General features: G+C 48.9%; 1 protein-coding gene across 3 annotated transcripts in view; it reads right to left on the bottom strand.

The window, feature by feature from the left end:
* LOC117404599 (arf-GAP with coiled-coil, ANK repeat and PH domain-containing protein 1) overlaps window positions 1–14,753 on the bottom strand; it is a 34,811-nt gene that overhangs the window by 3,068 nt on the left and 16,990 nt on the right. For all 3 annotated transcript variants that reach the window (XM_059014450.1, XM_059014451.1, XM_059014449.1), the window contains 10 exons: window positions 10,714–10,825; window positions 9,920–10,131; window positions 8,137–8,206; window positions 6,853–6,947; window positions 6,107–6,294; window positions 4,797–4,862; window positions 3,736–3,935; window positions 3,095–3,204; window positions 2,555–2,665; window positions 1,962–2,026 (listed from right to left, as the gene is read on the bottom strand). In XM_059014450.1, the coding sequence (XP_058870433.1) occupies window positions 1,962–2,026; window positions 2,555–2,665; window positions 3,095–3,204; window positions 3,736–3,935; window positions 4,797–4,862; window positions 6,107–6,294; window positions 6,853–6,947; window positions 8,137–8,206; window positions 9,920–10,131; window positions 10,714–10,825 (1,229 nt within the window). The remainder of the gene's footprint in view (window positions 1–1,961; window positions 2,027–2,554; window positions 2,666–3,094; window positions 3,205–3,735; window positions 3,936–4,796; window positions 4,863–6,106; window positions 6,295–6,852; window positions 6,948–8,136; window positions 8,207–9,919; window positions 10,132–10,713; window positions 10,826–14,753) is intronic.

Here is a 14,753-nt window from a genome sequence, read left to right as displayed (position 1 = left end):
TCTCAATTGGGCTTCAGAAAACACAGGGTGACTATGAATTTTAAAACACTACAGGATTGTATTAGAGAGCTGTATTTTATTTTCACTGTAAAAGATGGCTTATTTCACCGCATTTTATGGTCTAAAAATATGTATTTCAAGATTTTCACCAGCATCGAATTAACAAACACAATACAGAGCCATCTTTAGCAGAAATATTGCCAGTCTTTGATGCAGCTGGTGTCTTTTTAGTTGAAAACATTTTGAAGAAATCGTGCAGTGTGTGTTCAATCATTTACTGGAAGGAAGCAAAACGAAACCAGCTGCCAGGTTCCTGAATGCAGCGTGACAGGCAGCGCGTCAAACAGACAAACGCTTGCTGTATTTATTTTTAAATGCTAAAAAAAAAATCTGTATATTTACACGATTCTTTCAGAAATGGGATCTGCATATTACACAGCAATTATGAAATCTGTGATAACTGAGAAAGAAATACAGCCCTGATCAACTGGTTTTGAGAACGGGGTGTCAGTTTAACCCCCCCCCAAAAAAATTAAGAACCCCTAACTGTATTACACCCCAGTCCAGATTAAATTTATAGGGTGGATTCAATCAACACAGCTTTTTAAAGCGCCATTCAATCAAACTTAACACAGGCTGGAAAGCTATGGCACCGCTATAGCTATATAAAGGCAATTCTGATTGAATCCTGGCCATAGCTGTCTGATTGATTAGCGCTGTAAAAGAAATCTGGAAACAGCAGGCATTCGCAGAAGAGTCAGAAACGTATCTGGGATCGCCAACAGGGGAACAAAGCAGGCTCTGTGTGTTTTGATTGAATACAACCCTAAAAAGTGTCCCACACCCCCTGCAATGTTCACAACAAGCCTGTTCCCCTTTGAGATGTCCCGGTCCGGATCGCGGCGTGATGTTTTGAAAACGCATTGCCGACTCTTTTGAAACGTTTTGAAAAATCACACGTCCTAAAAAAGGCAAAAGTATTTTGTTTGGACAACAGCACGGGACACAGCAATGCGTTTCTTGTACACGCTGCAGGGGGCGCTCTGGAACACTTTAATGACTATTGCATACTGTAAAACAGGATTTGAATTTCGCGGACGACCTTCAAAGGTCCATTTTTGCTGCAATACATGTTGGCGCTTGTTTTATATATGAATAACGTATTTCACGGCACATTCATTTTGCAGAGTTTTAACAAACGCAGTATTTTCTTGTTTTACAGCATTTGATTCTGTTTGTCATCACGTTGAGAAGATTGCGACAATATTGAAAACACAAAGGCTTCAGTGCAGCGACGCAGTAACAGACACACATTGATACATCTCCTGAGAAAGGGAACACACTTACTGGCAAACACAGAATAGGGATCTTTAAAACACAGATTTACAGATTCGATGGGTTTAAACACAGAATAGGGATCTTTAAAACACAGATAAGCAGGTTCATTTATTGAACCTTTTCAGTTTAACTGGTTAAATACAGAGCAGTGTTTTCTAGTCACCCAGAGAAACTGATGAATATACATTGTGTTATTATGTACAATTTTGAATACAGGTAGTGTTTTTATTCACCCAGTATACTGGTATAAATATATATATAGTTTTTTCATTTTGTTAACATGTTAATGTGTGTAGTTGTGTATTTAACTTGTTAGTGTCATTGTCGTTTTAATTATAATTACTGTAGCATCATTGTAACTAGAATTGTAGCTGACCCAAGCAGCACTGTATTGTAATTTACAATTTCATCACACAATGCTGCTGTAATTCTAATTCTAACTGACCCCGGGTCTCCTGAGTATCAGTGCAGTGTGGTTCTGTTTGAGTGTTTGCTGTGGGGTATTCCGCCCCCCACCCCCCCCTATTCGGTGTCCCCCCCGGTTGCCCACCCTGCCAGCTGGTTCATTCGAGCCTGCAGGCTCTTCCGGCGACCCCGCCCCCCCTCCTGCTCCCCGCATTGACCTGATTGGCCGTAGGACCCTTCCATCTCGCGCATCATTTCCTCCTTCATCTTGGCCAGGCGTAGTCTAAAGGGGGCGACAGAGAGAGAGGAGTCAGGAGCATGCTAGCTTTCATTAGCCTAGTATATGTGAGAGAAGCACGTGGTCTATTTTCTATATCATTCATAACTATGAATCTTTTCCTGCATGACACTGAAGATAGCTGAAAAAAGGCATCCGGCTCTTATGAGACTACATCATGCATTTGGGCTCCTCCCTCTTCCCTGCTCTACCAGGCTCCTCCCTGCTCTACCAGGCTCCTCCCTCTCCCCTGCTCTACCAGGCTCCTCCCTGCTCTACCAGGCTCCTCCCTCCTCTACCAGGCCCTCCCTCTTCTCTGCTCTACCAAGCTCCCTCCTCCACCAGGCTCCTCCCTCTTCCCTGCTCTACCAGGCTCCTCCCTGCTCTACCAGGCTCCTCCCTGTTCTACCAGGCTCCTCCCTCTTCTCTGCTCTACCAAGCTCCTCCCTCCTCCACCAGGCTCCTCCCTCTTCCCTGCTCTACCAGGCTCCTCCCTCCTCTACCAGGCTCCTCCCTCCTCCCTGCTCCACTCACAGTGTGACGATGTCTGCGTTGGCGTTGTCGATGGCGATGGTGAGGGGGTCTCTGCCATCCCCGTCCCGGGCGCTCTGATCCGCTCCCCTCTTCAGGAACAAACACACCAGCCTGCCGACAACACAACACACCACACCGCTCAGCACCCAGCACTCCCCATAACAGCTGACATGAGATCACTACTTACTCCAAGCTCTGGAATGGTTCAATCGAACAGTTTAGGACAGGGTTGGAACAAAGACCAAGAGTGGAAGGGCCAGCGTTGGCAGCCCCAGCCCTGCAGACAGCTTCCCTGCGGTGTATTCAGTGCAGGGGGGTGTATTCAGTGCAGGGGGGTGTATTCAGTGCAGGGGGGGTATATTCTCAGTGCAGGGGGGTGTATTCTCAGTGCAGGGGGTGTATTCAGTGCAGGGGGTGTATTCAGTGCAGGGGGTGTATTCAATGCAGGGGGTGTATTCAGTGCAGGGAGGTGTATTCAGTGCAGGGGGTATATTCTCAGTGTAGGGGGCGTGTATTCAGTGCAAGGGGGTGTATTCTCACCCCGTGTGACCCAGGGTCGTGGCGTGGTGGATGGGGCCCCGCCCCCGAGCATCGGTTTGATTGACGTTTGCTCCGTTCTGAAGCAGGAACTCGCAGGCCACCAGGGAATCCTGGGATACAGGAGGAGAGAGAGAGAGAGAGAGAGAGATGTCAGCACAGCTTATACAAAGGAAAAATGAGTGAGAGGTGGCGAGAGGCGAGTGGGGATGGTATGGTCTCATGGCCTGGATCAGCAGGGCTGCGGTTCAGGGAGGGGGAACGATGAGGGGAGAGGGGAGTGGGGAAGGCTCTCTCGTACCGCGCTCACGGTCTGGATCAGCAGGGCTGCGGTTCAGGGAGGGGGAACGATGAGGGGAGAGGGGAGTGGGGAAGGCTCTCTCGTACCGCGCTCACGGCCTGGATCAGCAGGGCTGCGGTTCAGGGAGGGGGAACGATGAGGGGAGAGGGGAGTGGGGAAGGCTCTCTCGTACCGCGCTCACGGCCTGGATCAGCGGGCTGCGGTTCAGGGAGGGGGAACGATGAGGGGAGAGGGGAGTGGGGAAGGCTCTCTCGTACCGCGCTCACGGCCTGGATCAGCGGGGCTGCGGTTCAGGGAGGGGGAACGATGAGGGGAGAGGGGAGTGGGGAAGGCTCTCTCGTACCGCGCTCACGGCCTGGATCAGCGGGCTGCGGTTCTCCTCAGCGGCGTTGACCCAGTTGACGTCGGCTCCGTGCGCCAGCGCGTCCGCCATCATGGGGAAGCTCTGCAGCGCCGCGGCTCGGAAGAGCAGAGCCCCGGGGTGGAGCGTGCTCAGATCATCCTCCCGGTCCGCCCTGTCTTCAACCGGGTCCTCCTCCCCGTCTGCAAGACACACAGGCTGAGAGGCGCCTGCAAACCACCGTGCCAGCAGAACCGCCCTCCACAGGACAGTCGACCAAGACCACTAGCTGGTAGCAGACTCTGCAGCAGCAGCAGTTGTTGATGATGCATAGTTCACCCCCCTAGTCTCTAAGTCGCTTTGGATAAAAGCGTCTGCTAAACGACTCACATTTCTACAGCACCTTTCATTGCAAGGATCCCAAAACGGTTCACACACACACACACACCCACGCACGCACGCACCCTGACACACACACTGACACTGACACACACACACACACACACACACACACACACACACACACACCCTTACACACACACTGACACTGACACACACACGCACGCACACACACAAACGCACACTGACACACACACTGACACACACACACACGCACGCACGCACGCACCCTGACACACACACACATGCACGCACACACTGACACACACACACACATGCACGCACACTGACACACACACGCACACACTGACACACACACACACTGACACACACACACACACTGACACACACACACGCACGCACACACTGACACACACACACACACACACGCACACACTGACACACACGCACACACACTGACACACACTTAAACCATTCCATTAACACAGAATTTGATAAGAACAACTTAAAAATTGGTTTTTAATTATAAAATGTAAAAAAAAAAAAAAATTGTTTTTAGAAATAGAACAATTAAAAGAATCGAAAAATGAACACAACTGAAATTAAAAAAAAAATTAAGAAATAAAAAATACAAATTAAAAAGTCTCGCCCCGTTTGAGCGGCTGGGAGGCGATCCGCTCCGAGGTCCCAGGAGATTCTCTTACCTTTGTTAGAAGCCAGACTGCTGCGGCTTGAACTCAGACTGCTGGCCGGGCTACTGCTGGGTAAACCTGAGAGGAACACACTGGATCAGTCGCTGCTCTCCCTGCTTCGTTTGCTCCCAACCTCGCTACTCTCATGCCTCTGCTTCGCACCCTCCACTGGCTCCCTATCTCTGCCCTATCCCTGTTCTCGCCTTCCGCTCTCTCTCGCTGCCTCCCGTCGCCTGATCAAGACCCCCCTGTTCAGACTGCACTTGTAGATCTCCTGATCCGCCCCTCCTGCACCGCGCTGGACTCGCCTGACCTCAGCACCACGTTACTGGATCCTCAGCTGCTGCGCTATCCTTGCACTATTGCACTGCTAATCTGTCACTGTAGATATAACTCACTGTAATCCTAACAATCTGCATCCTAGTTCATATTGGATTCTAGTAGTGTTATTATTATACAGAGCATCCTAGTTCATATTGGATTCTAGTAGTGTTATTATTATACACAGCATCCTAGTTCATATTGGATTCTAGTAGTGTTATTATTATACACAGCATCCTAGTTCATATTGGATTCTAGTAGTGTTATTATTATACATAGCATCCTAGTTCATATTGGATTCTAGTAGTGTTATTATTATACAGAGCATCCTAGTTCATATTGGATTCTAGTAGTGTTATTATTATACATAGCATCCTAGTTCATATTGGATTCTAGTAGTGTTATTATACATAGCATCCTAGTTCATATTGGATTCTAGTAGTGTTATTATTATACAGAGCATCCTAGTTCATATTGGATTCTAGTAGTGTTATTATTATACAGAGCATCCTAGTTCATATTGGATTCTAGTAGTGTTATTATTATACATAGCATCCTAGTTCATATTGGATTCTAGTAGTGTTATTATTTGCACTGACTGTAAACTACACTGTGTTTCAATATGAAGCTTGCATTGTAACCCTGTGCTGTCCTATAACACCTGTGGATAAAGGCATCTGCCAAATACATCAATAATAAGAATATAAACACCAATCAGGATTCAGATCTACAGGTCTGTCTCTCTTGGCTTTCCTTCCTTTCCACTATTAGTAGACTGTTTGTAATTGTGTTGCTCCCGCAGCTTTATAGCCCCAGATCAGAGCAAGGCGGTCGCTGTGTCTGCGGTCCGAGTGTAACGAGACGGGGGGGGGGGGGGGGGTCTGTATTCAACATCTACAAAATCACCCGCATCTTCACTTCAGAAGCGTCTGGACAGCCAGCCTGTGGTGCTTCTGGGAGTTTTTTTTCAATCTAATTCATTGCGAGTTTGTTTGTGGTACCTGCGAGTCGGGGCAGGGTGGCGCGGCCCGGTTTGGGTTTCAGGGGGGGTCTGGCGCTGGGACGCTCCTGGGTGTTGGCCCGGTTCCGACGGGCACTGGACCGGCGCAGAGGGCGTCCCGTCTCCGGAAGCTTCTGGATGAATTTCTTCTCGACGTACTTGGAGCGGATCCAGGACTCCTTCTCCTGCCTGAGAGACGCAGAGAGAGAGAGAGAGAGAGAGAGAGAGAGAGAGAGAGAGAGAGAGAGAGAGAGAGAGAGAGAGAGAGAGAGAGAGAGAGAGAGAGAGAGAGAGAGAGAGAGAGAGAGAGAGGAGTGAACACGGGACCAGAGAGAGGAGAGACACCCAGAACAGACCAGCATTTGGGCTCTAGTGCCTTCATCAGGGTTATTGAAACTAAACTGAGTCAAGCAGACCAGCGTTTGGGCTCTAGTGCCTTCATCAGTGTTATTGAAACTAGAAGAGACTGAGTCAAGCAGACCAGCGTTTGGGCTCTAGTGCCTTCATCAGTGTTATTGAAACTAGAAGAGGCTGAGTCAAGCAGACCAGCGTTTGGGCTCCAGTGCCTTCATCAGTGTTATTGAAACTAGAAGAGACTGAGTCAAGCAGACCAGCGTTTGGGCTCCAGTGCCTTCATCAGTGTTATTGAAACTAGAAGAGACTGAGTCAAGCAGACCAGCGTTTGGGCTCCAGTGCCTTCATCACTAGTTGGTTCCTGAAGCCCAGGGCGCTGTGCAGAGCTCCTACCTGGGGCTCCCAGCATGAGGTTTCTTGATGGTCATCTCATCAATACGGGCCTCATAGATACTGTTCATGGTGGAGTTTCCCAGCTCACACATTAACTGAGAGACAGAGAGAGGGAGGGAGAGAAAGGGAGAGAAAGGGAGAGAAAGAGAGAAAGGGAGAGAGAGGTTATCAGATAACACACAAGCCATCTAGTGGTCTGCCACTTTGGATCAATTCATTTGCTTGATAATGTTGCAGTTTTACAATGCTTCCCTATACTTTACCACACCTCTCTGTGTTTTACAATGCTTCCCTATGCTTTACCACACCTCTCTGTGCTTTACAATGCTTCCCTATGCTTTACCAGACCTTTCTGTGCTTTACAATGCTTCCCTATGCTTTACCACACCTCTCTGTGCTTTACAATGCTTCCCTATGCTTTACCACACCTCTCTGTGCTTTACAATGCTTCCCTATGCTTTACCAGACCTCTCTGTGCTTTACAATGCTTCCCTATGCTTTACCACACCTCTCTGTGCTTTACAATGCTTCCCTATGCTTTACCAGACCTCTCTGTGTTTTGCAATGCTTCCCTATGCTTTACCACACCTCTCTGTGCTTTACAATGCTTCCATATGCTTTACCACACCTCTCTGTGCTTTACAATGCTTCCCTATGCTTTACCAGCCCTCTCTGTGCTTTACAATGCTTCCCTATGCTTTACCAGACCTCTCTGTGCTTTACAATTCTTCCCTATGCTTTACCATACCTCTCAGTGCTTTACAATGCTTCCCTATGCTTTACCAGACCTCTCTGTGCTTTACAATGCTTCCCTATGCTTTACCAGACCTCTCTGTGTTTTGCAATGCTTCCCTATGCTTTACCACACCTCTCTGTGCTTTACAATGCTTCCATATGCTTTACCACACCTCTCTGTGCTTTACAATGCTTCCCTATGCTTTACCAGCCCTCTCTGTGCTTTACAATGCTTCCCTATGCTTTACCAGACCTCTCTGTGCTTTACAATTCTTCCCTATGCTTTACCATACCTCTCTGTGCTTTACAATGCTTGCCTATGCTTTACCAGACCTCTCTGTGCTTTACAATGCTTCCCTATGCTTTACCAGACCTCTCTGTGCTTTACAGTGCTTCCCTATGCTTTACCAGACCTCTCTGTGCTTTACAATGCTTCCCTATGATTTACCACACCTCTCTGTGCTTTACAATGCTGTCACTGTGCTGTATTACACTTTGCTCTGCTGTTCCTGTGGGAAGCTTTCTTCCTAATCTGAAAAGGGGGGTTACCTTCAACAGTTCCGGCTCCCAGGAATCGAGGGTCAGCGATCGCACTTTGGAGAAATGAACCCCGAGACTCCTGCAGTGAATCAAACAAAAACAGAGTCAGTCAAACCACAGGATGCGCTGCCTGGCCGCTTTATTAGGAACGGCCCCTAATATCGGGTCACCGTCTGAGCGGACACTGTCTCGAGTCCACAAGGTGTTGGAAGGTGTCCAGATCCATTCACTCATTATTATTTCAAATTTCAAGAAGTGTATTTTCCCTTCTATAAGGTTTTGTATCACCCTATAGAGTGAACTAATGTTGCTTCATGAAGTCACAATGAAACCTGCTGGATAACGTTAACATATCGAATTACACACCGCTGTGCAGTTTGCCCAGATACTTAACGAAAAACTGAAATGAAATGCGACATTTCCAAATCTAACATGAAACACTACTGTACTGCTATTATGGCTTCCGGTAGACTTTTTTGCAAGATCATTTTGTAGTTTCTTTGATTACATGATTAGTTGTTGTTTTTTGAAATCTCAATCCTAAAATTCTAGGCGATGCAACACTTTTCTCCAGAGCTGTAGATCTGAACCCATTTCTGGTAGACTGTTTGCAGTTGTGCTGCGTCCACAGCTTTATATAGGAGCTGCAAGGTTGTCACATCACATGATCAACCTAATTTCCATCCTTAATCCCGGCTGACTTCGGTAGACCGGTCCTAATAAACTGGCCAGGCAGTGTATACTGCATTTAACATGCATTCTATTCATATTCATGTTTCTGTGACAGGTTGGGTTGAACCATATATACATTTGTGAGAAATTAATACTACATAGATATGCTATTAGATACACAGGACAATATTACCCTGTACATTTTCATTAAAAAAAAAAATGATCACACATGGAACCAAGCAGTTCGGGTTAGTGTAGCAGTGGGGAAATAATTAATAGCTGCACACCGTACCTGGGAAGCTTCCTGGCAGACTTGAGAGAGAGAGAGAGAGAGAGAGAGAGAGAGAGAGAGAGAGAGAGAGAGAGAGAGAGAGAGAGAGAGACACAGACAGAATCAGAAAGAGGATATGACAGACTTATCGTCTTCAAAACCTGACCAGTTTTGCAGTTCGTTCGCTACACAGGTTGAAAAATGTGCAGCTTTGAAAGAAACACATGCTATTACAAATGCGGATTTTCATTTTAAAACATGACTATCTTGTTCTAGGTTGAAGGAAGCTCTCAGTTTCTTAGCAGTATCCTCGGGGGTTATCTGTTGGCACTTCCTGGGTCACGTTACTGGCTGAAAGCATGTCAGTCAAAAGGGGAAGCAGCTGATTGGTTAAACGGGGTGGGGCTAATTTCACCTTCCAGGCGACGGGAGGAAGTGCAACGCTGCCTGAAAGCATGGCTTGCAAACAGATTTCTTTAACCAAAGCACAGTACCAGATAACTCATTTTAAAAATGAAAAGTTTTACTTTCAGATGTGGGTGTGAGAATCTCAGTTTCCGCTCAGTAATCAGTAGAAACAACAGGCACTCGTGTGTGAAAACGTGAGACCGCTCTGTGCTTTAATTAGATAAACAACTTCTATAAAGTCTCTTGCATTTTATCATTTGTGGCTTCCTTTTTCATTTCCAGTTCCAGCGGTCTGATCTCAGACACAGAAATAAATAAAAACTCCAGAAGCAGTGGGGTGCGTTGATAAATCTGCACACTGCTGGGATATAAGGAATGGAAGACAGACCTGTTTTAATTTGTTAGCTCGACTCTAAGTGTGACTCGCGGTGTCTTCAGTACCTGTGTATCCCAGAGCAGACGATACAGAGTGTGATTCCCAGGTTAATGCTTGCCCAGTCTGGGTTGGGCTCCCCACAGTCACAGCACTGGTCGTTGCCGCGGATACGCTGCACCTGCTCCAGCGCCTGCTTGTCGACGTTCTCCCGACTCTGGCTGGGGAAATCCATCCCGGCTCCGCCCCCTCCTGAAACCGAGGCTGTGCGCTCCAGACGCTGTCAATCAAAAAAAAAAAAAAAGCCGTCAGACAAACACATGCTGGCCAGCCTGCAGTTCACCGCCACAGCCAGCAGAGGGCAGTAAAATGACAATGCAGGGACAATGTTCTGCAACAACGGCTATTTGTATCCGTTTTAATACATAAAGGACTGTAAAGGAATTTAATGCTGTAAACAAAACACATTCTATGAAATAAATACAATTCTAAAATTTTGCACACCAAATTATCCCCCCCTCCCTCCCCTCCCTGCAGAGATTCCCCCCACACAGCTGCTCAGGAGACCCGAGGGTTCAGCAGCCTCCGATCCCACACCCGAGCCAGCTTCCTCTTCCACACCCAGGAGCTCGAGAGCGGACGTCAGCGACCTGCCAGCCCTGCAGGTGTCCGCTCTGAGCTCACGGGACGCCTGGCCGGTAGGGTTCGCTGCAGCACGATGAGGAGGAGAAACAGTCTGAGTTTTGCCTCCCTGACCCGTGGAAGCTCCAGTGCCAATGCGACGCTCCCCCTGGCATCCCCAGGGTATTTCTCACGTGACGGAGCCCTCCATGGTGCCTCGTCGTTTTAAAGCTCAGCTCACCGATCCTGGGCTGTCCTCTCTGTGTTCTTGGAAGGCCGTAGCGATGCTGTTCTGAACCGCCAGGACCCAGGCCTGCTGCTGCCTCTCTGAGTCAGCCTGCAAGAGACAGCTCCTGAAACACAGCGACACAAGAGAGAGAGAGCTCCTGAAACACAGCGACACGAGAGAGAGAGAGCTCCTGAAACACAGCGACACAAGAGAGAGCTCCTGAAACACAGTGACACAAGAGAGAGAGAGCTCCTGAAACACAGTGACACAAGAGAGAGAGAGCTCCTGAAACACAGCGACACAAGAGAGAGCTCCTGAAACACAGCGACACGAGAGAGAGAGAGAGAGCTCCTGAAACACAGCGACACAAGAGAGAGAGAGCTCCTGAAACACAGTGACACAAGAGAGAGAGAGCTCCTGAAACACAGCGACACAAGAGAGAGCTCCTGAAACACAGCGACACGAGAGAGAGAGAGAGAGCTCCTGAAACACAGCGACACAAGAGAGAGAGAGCTCCTGAAACACAGCGACACGAGAGAGAGTGCTCCTGAAACACAGCGACACAAGAGAGAGAGCTCCTGAAACACAGCGACACAAGAGAGAGAGAGCTCCTGAAACACAGCGACACGAGAGAGAGCTCCTGAAACACAGCGATACAAGAGAGAGAGAGAGCTCCTGAAACACAGCGATACAAGAGAGAGAGCTCCTGAAACACAGCGATACAAGAGAGAGAGCTCCTGAAACACAGCGACACAAGAGAGAGAGCTCCTGAAACACAGCGACACAAGAGAGAGAGAGAGAGCTCCTGAAACACAGCGACACGAGAGAGAGAGCTCCTGAAACACAGCGACACAAGAGAGAGAGCTCCTGAAACACAGCGACACGAGAGAGAGAGAGCTCCTGAAACACAGTGACACGAGAGAGAGAGAGCTCCTGAAACGCAGCGACACAAGAGAGAGAGAGCTCCTGAAACACAGCGACACAAGAGAGAGCTCCTGAAACACAGCGATACAAGAGAGAGAGCTCCTGAAACACAGCGATACAAGAGAGAGAGCTCCTGAAACACAGCGACACAAGAGAGAGAGAGCTCCTGAAACACAGCGATACAAGAGAGAGAGCTCCTGAAACACAGCGACACAAGAGAGAGAGAGCTCCTGAAACACAGCGACACAAGAGAGAGAGAGCTCCTGAAACACAGCGACACGAGAGAGAGAGCTCCTGAAACACAGCGACACAAGAGAGAGAGAGCTCCTGAAACACAGCGACACGAGAGAGAGAGAGCTCCTGAAACACAGCGACACAAGAGAGAGAGAGCTCCTGAAACACAGCGACACAAGAGAGAGAGAGCTCCTGAAACACAGCGACGCAAGAGAGAGAGCTCCTGAAACACAGCGACACAAGAGAGCTCCTGAAACACAGCGACACAAGAGAGAGAGAGAGAGCTCCTGAAACACAGCGACACAAGAGAGAGAGAGCTCCTGAAACACAGCGACACAAGAGAGAGAGCTCCTGAAACACAGCGACACAAGAGAGAGAGAGCTCCTGAAACACAGCGACACAAGAGAGAGCTCCTGAAACACAGCGATACAAGAGAGAGAGCTCCTGAAACACAGCGACACAAGAGAGAGAGAGCTCCTGAAACACAGCGACACGAGAGAGAGAGCTCCTGAAACACAGCGATACAAGAGAGAGAGCTCCTGAAACACAGCGATACAAGAGAGAGAGCTCCTGAAACATAGCGACACAAGAGAGAGAGAGCTCCTGAAACACAGCGACACAAGAGAGAGAGAGCTCCTGAAACACAGCGACACAAGAGAGAGAGCTCCTGAAACACAGCGACACAAGAGAGAGAGAGCTCCTGAAACACAGCGACACAAGAGAGAGAGCTCCTGAAACACAGCGATACAAGAGAGAGAGCTCCTGAAACACAGCGACACAAGAGAGAGAGAGCTCCTGAAACACAGCGACACAAGAGAGAGAGAGCTCCTGAAACACAGCAATACAAGAGAGAGCTCCTGAAACACAGCGACACAAGAGAGAGAGAGCTCCTGAAACACAGCGACACGAGAGAGAGAGCTCCTGAAACACAGCGATACAAGAGAGAGAGCTCCTGAAACACAGCGATACAAGAGAGAGAGCTCCTGAAACACAGCGACACGAGAGAGAGAGCTCCTGAAACACAGCGATACAAGAGAGAGAGCTCCTGAAACACAGCGATACAAGAGAGAGAGCTCCTGAAACACAGCGATACAAGAGAGAGAGCTCCTGAAACACAGCGACACAAGAGAGAGAGCTCCTGAAACACAGCGACACAAGAGAGAGAGAGCTCCTGAAACACAGCGACACGAGAGAGCTCCTGAAACACAGCGATACAAGAGAGAGAGCTCCTGAAACACAGCGATACAAGAGAGAGAGCTCCTGAAACACAGCGATACAAGAGAGAGAGCTCCTGAAACACAGCGACACAAGAGAGAGAGAGCTCCTGAAACACAGCGACACGAGAGCGAGCTCCTGAAACACAGCGACACAAGAGAGAGAGCTCCTGAAACACAGCGACACAAGAGAGAGCTCCTGAAACACAGCGACACAAGAGAGAGAGCTCCTGAAACACAGTGACACAAGAGAGAGAGCTCCTGAAACACAGCGACACAAGAGAGAGAGAGCTCCTGAAACACAGCGACACAAGAGAGAGAGCTCCTGAAACACAGCGACACAAGAGAGAGAGCTCCTGAAACACAGCGACACAAGAGAGAGAGAGCTCCTGAAACACAGCGACACGAGAGAGAGAGCTCCTGAAACACAGCGACACGAGAGAGAGAGCTCCTGAAACACAGCGATACAAGAGAGAGAGCTCCTGAAACACAGCGATACAAGAGAGAGAGCTCCTGAAACACAGCGATACAAGAGAGAGAGCTCCTGAAACACAGCGATACAAGAGAGAGAGCTCCTGAAACACAGCGATACAAGAGAGAGAGCTCCTGAAACACAGCGACACAAGAGAGAGAGAGCTCCTGAAACACAGCGACACAAGAGAGAGAGAGCTCCTGAAACATAGTGACACAAGAGAGAGAGCTCCTGAAACACAGCGACACAAGAGAGAGCTCCTGAAACACAGCGACACAAGAGAGAGAGCTCCTGAAACACAGCGACACAAGAGAGAGAGAGCTCCTGAAACACAGCGACACGAGAGCGAGCTCCTGAAACACAGCGACACAAGAGAGAGAGCTCCTGAAACACAGCGACACAAGAGAGAGCTCCTGAAACACAGCGACACAAGAGAGAGAGCTCCTGAAACACAGCGATACAAGAGAGAGAGAGCTCCTGAAACACAGCGACACGAGAGCGAGCTCCTGAAACACAGCGACACAAGAGAGAGAGCTCCTGAAACACAGCGACACAAGAGAGAGCTCCTGAAACACAGCGACACGAGAGCGAGCTCCTGAAACACAGCGATACAAGAGAGAGAGCTCCTGAAACACAGCGACACAAGAGAGAGAGAGCTCCTGAAACACAGCGACACGAGAGCGAGCTCCTGAAACACAGCGACACAAGAGAGAGAGCTCCTGAAACACAGCGACACAAGAGAGAGCTCCTGAAACACAGCGACACAAGAGAGAGAGCTCCTGAAACACAGTGACACAAGAGAGAGAGCTCCTGAAACACAGCGACACAAGAGAGAGAGAGCTCCTGAAACACAGCGACACAAGAGAGAGAGCTCCTGAAACATAGCGACACAAGAGAGAGAGAGCTCCTGAAACACAGCGACACGAGAGAGAGAGAGCTCCTGAAACACAGCGACACGAGAGAGAGAGAGCTCCTGAAACACAGTGACACGAGAGAGAGAGCTCCTGAAACACAGCGACACAAGAGAGAGAGAGCTCCTGAAACACAGCGACACAAGAGAGAGAGAGCTCCTGAAACACAGCGACACGAGAGAGAGAGAGCTCCTGAAACACAGCGACACGAGAGAGAGCTCCTGAAACACAGCGACGCAAGAGAGAGCTCCTGAAACACAGCGATACGAGAGAGAGAGCTCCTGAAACACAGCGACA

The sequence above is a fragment of the Acipenser ruthenus genome, chromosome 48 (genome assembly GCF_902713425.1).
Source record: "Acipenser ruthenus chromosome 48, fAciRut3.2 maternal haplotype, whole genome shotgun sequence".
In the NCBI taxonomy this organism is placed as follows: Eukaryota; Metazoa; Chordata; class Actinopteri; order Acipenseriformes; family Acipenseridae; genus Acipenser; species Acipenser ruthenus.
This window is presented reverse-complemented; position numbering and strand designations above follow the sequence as displayed.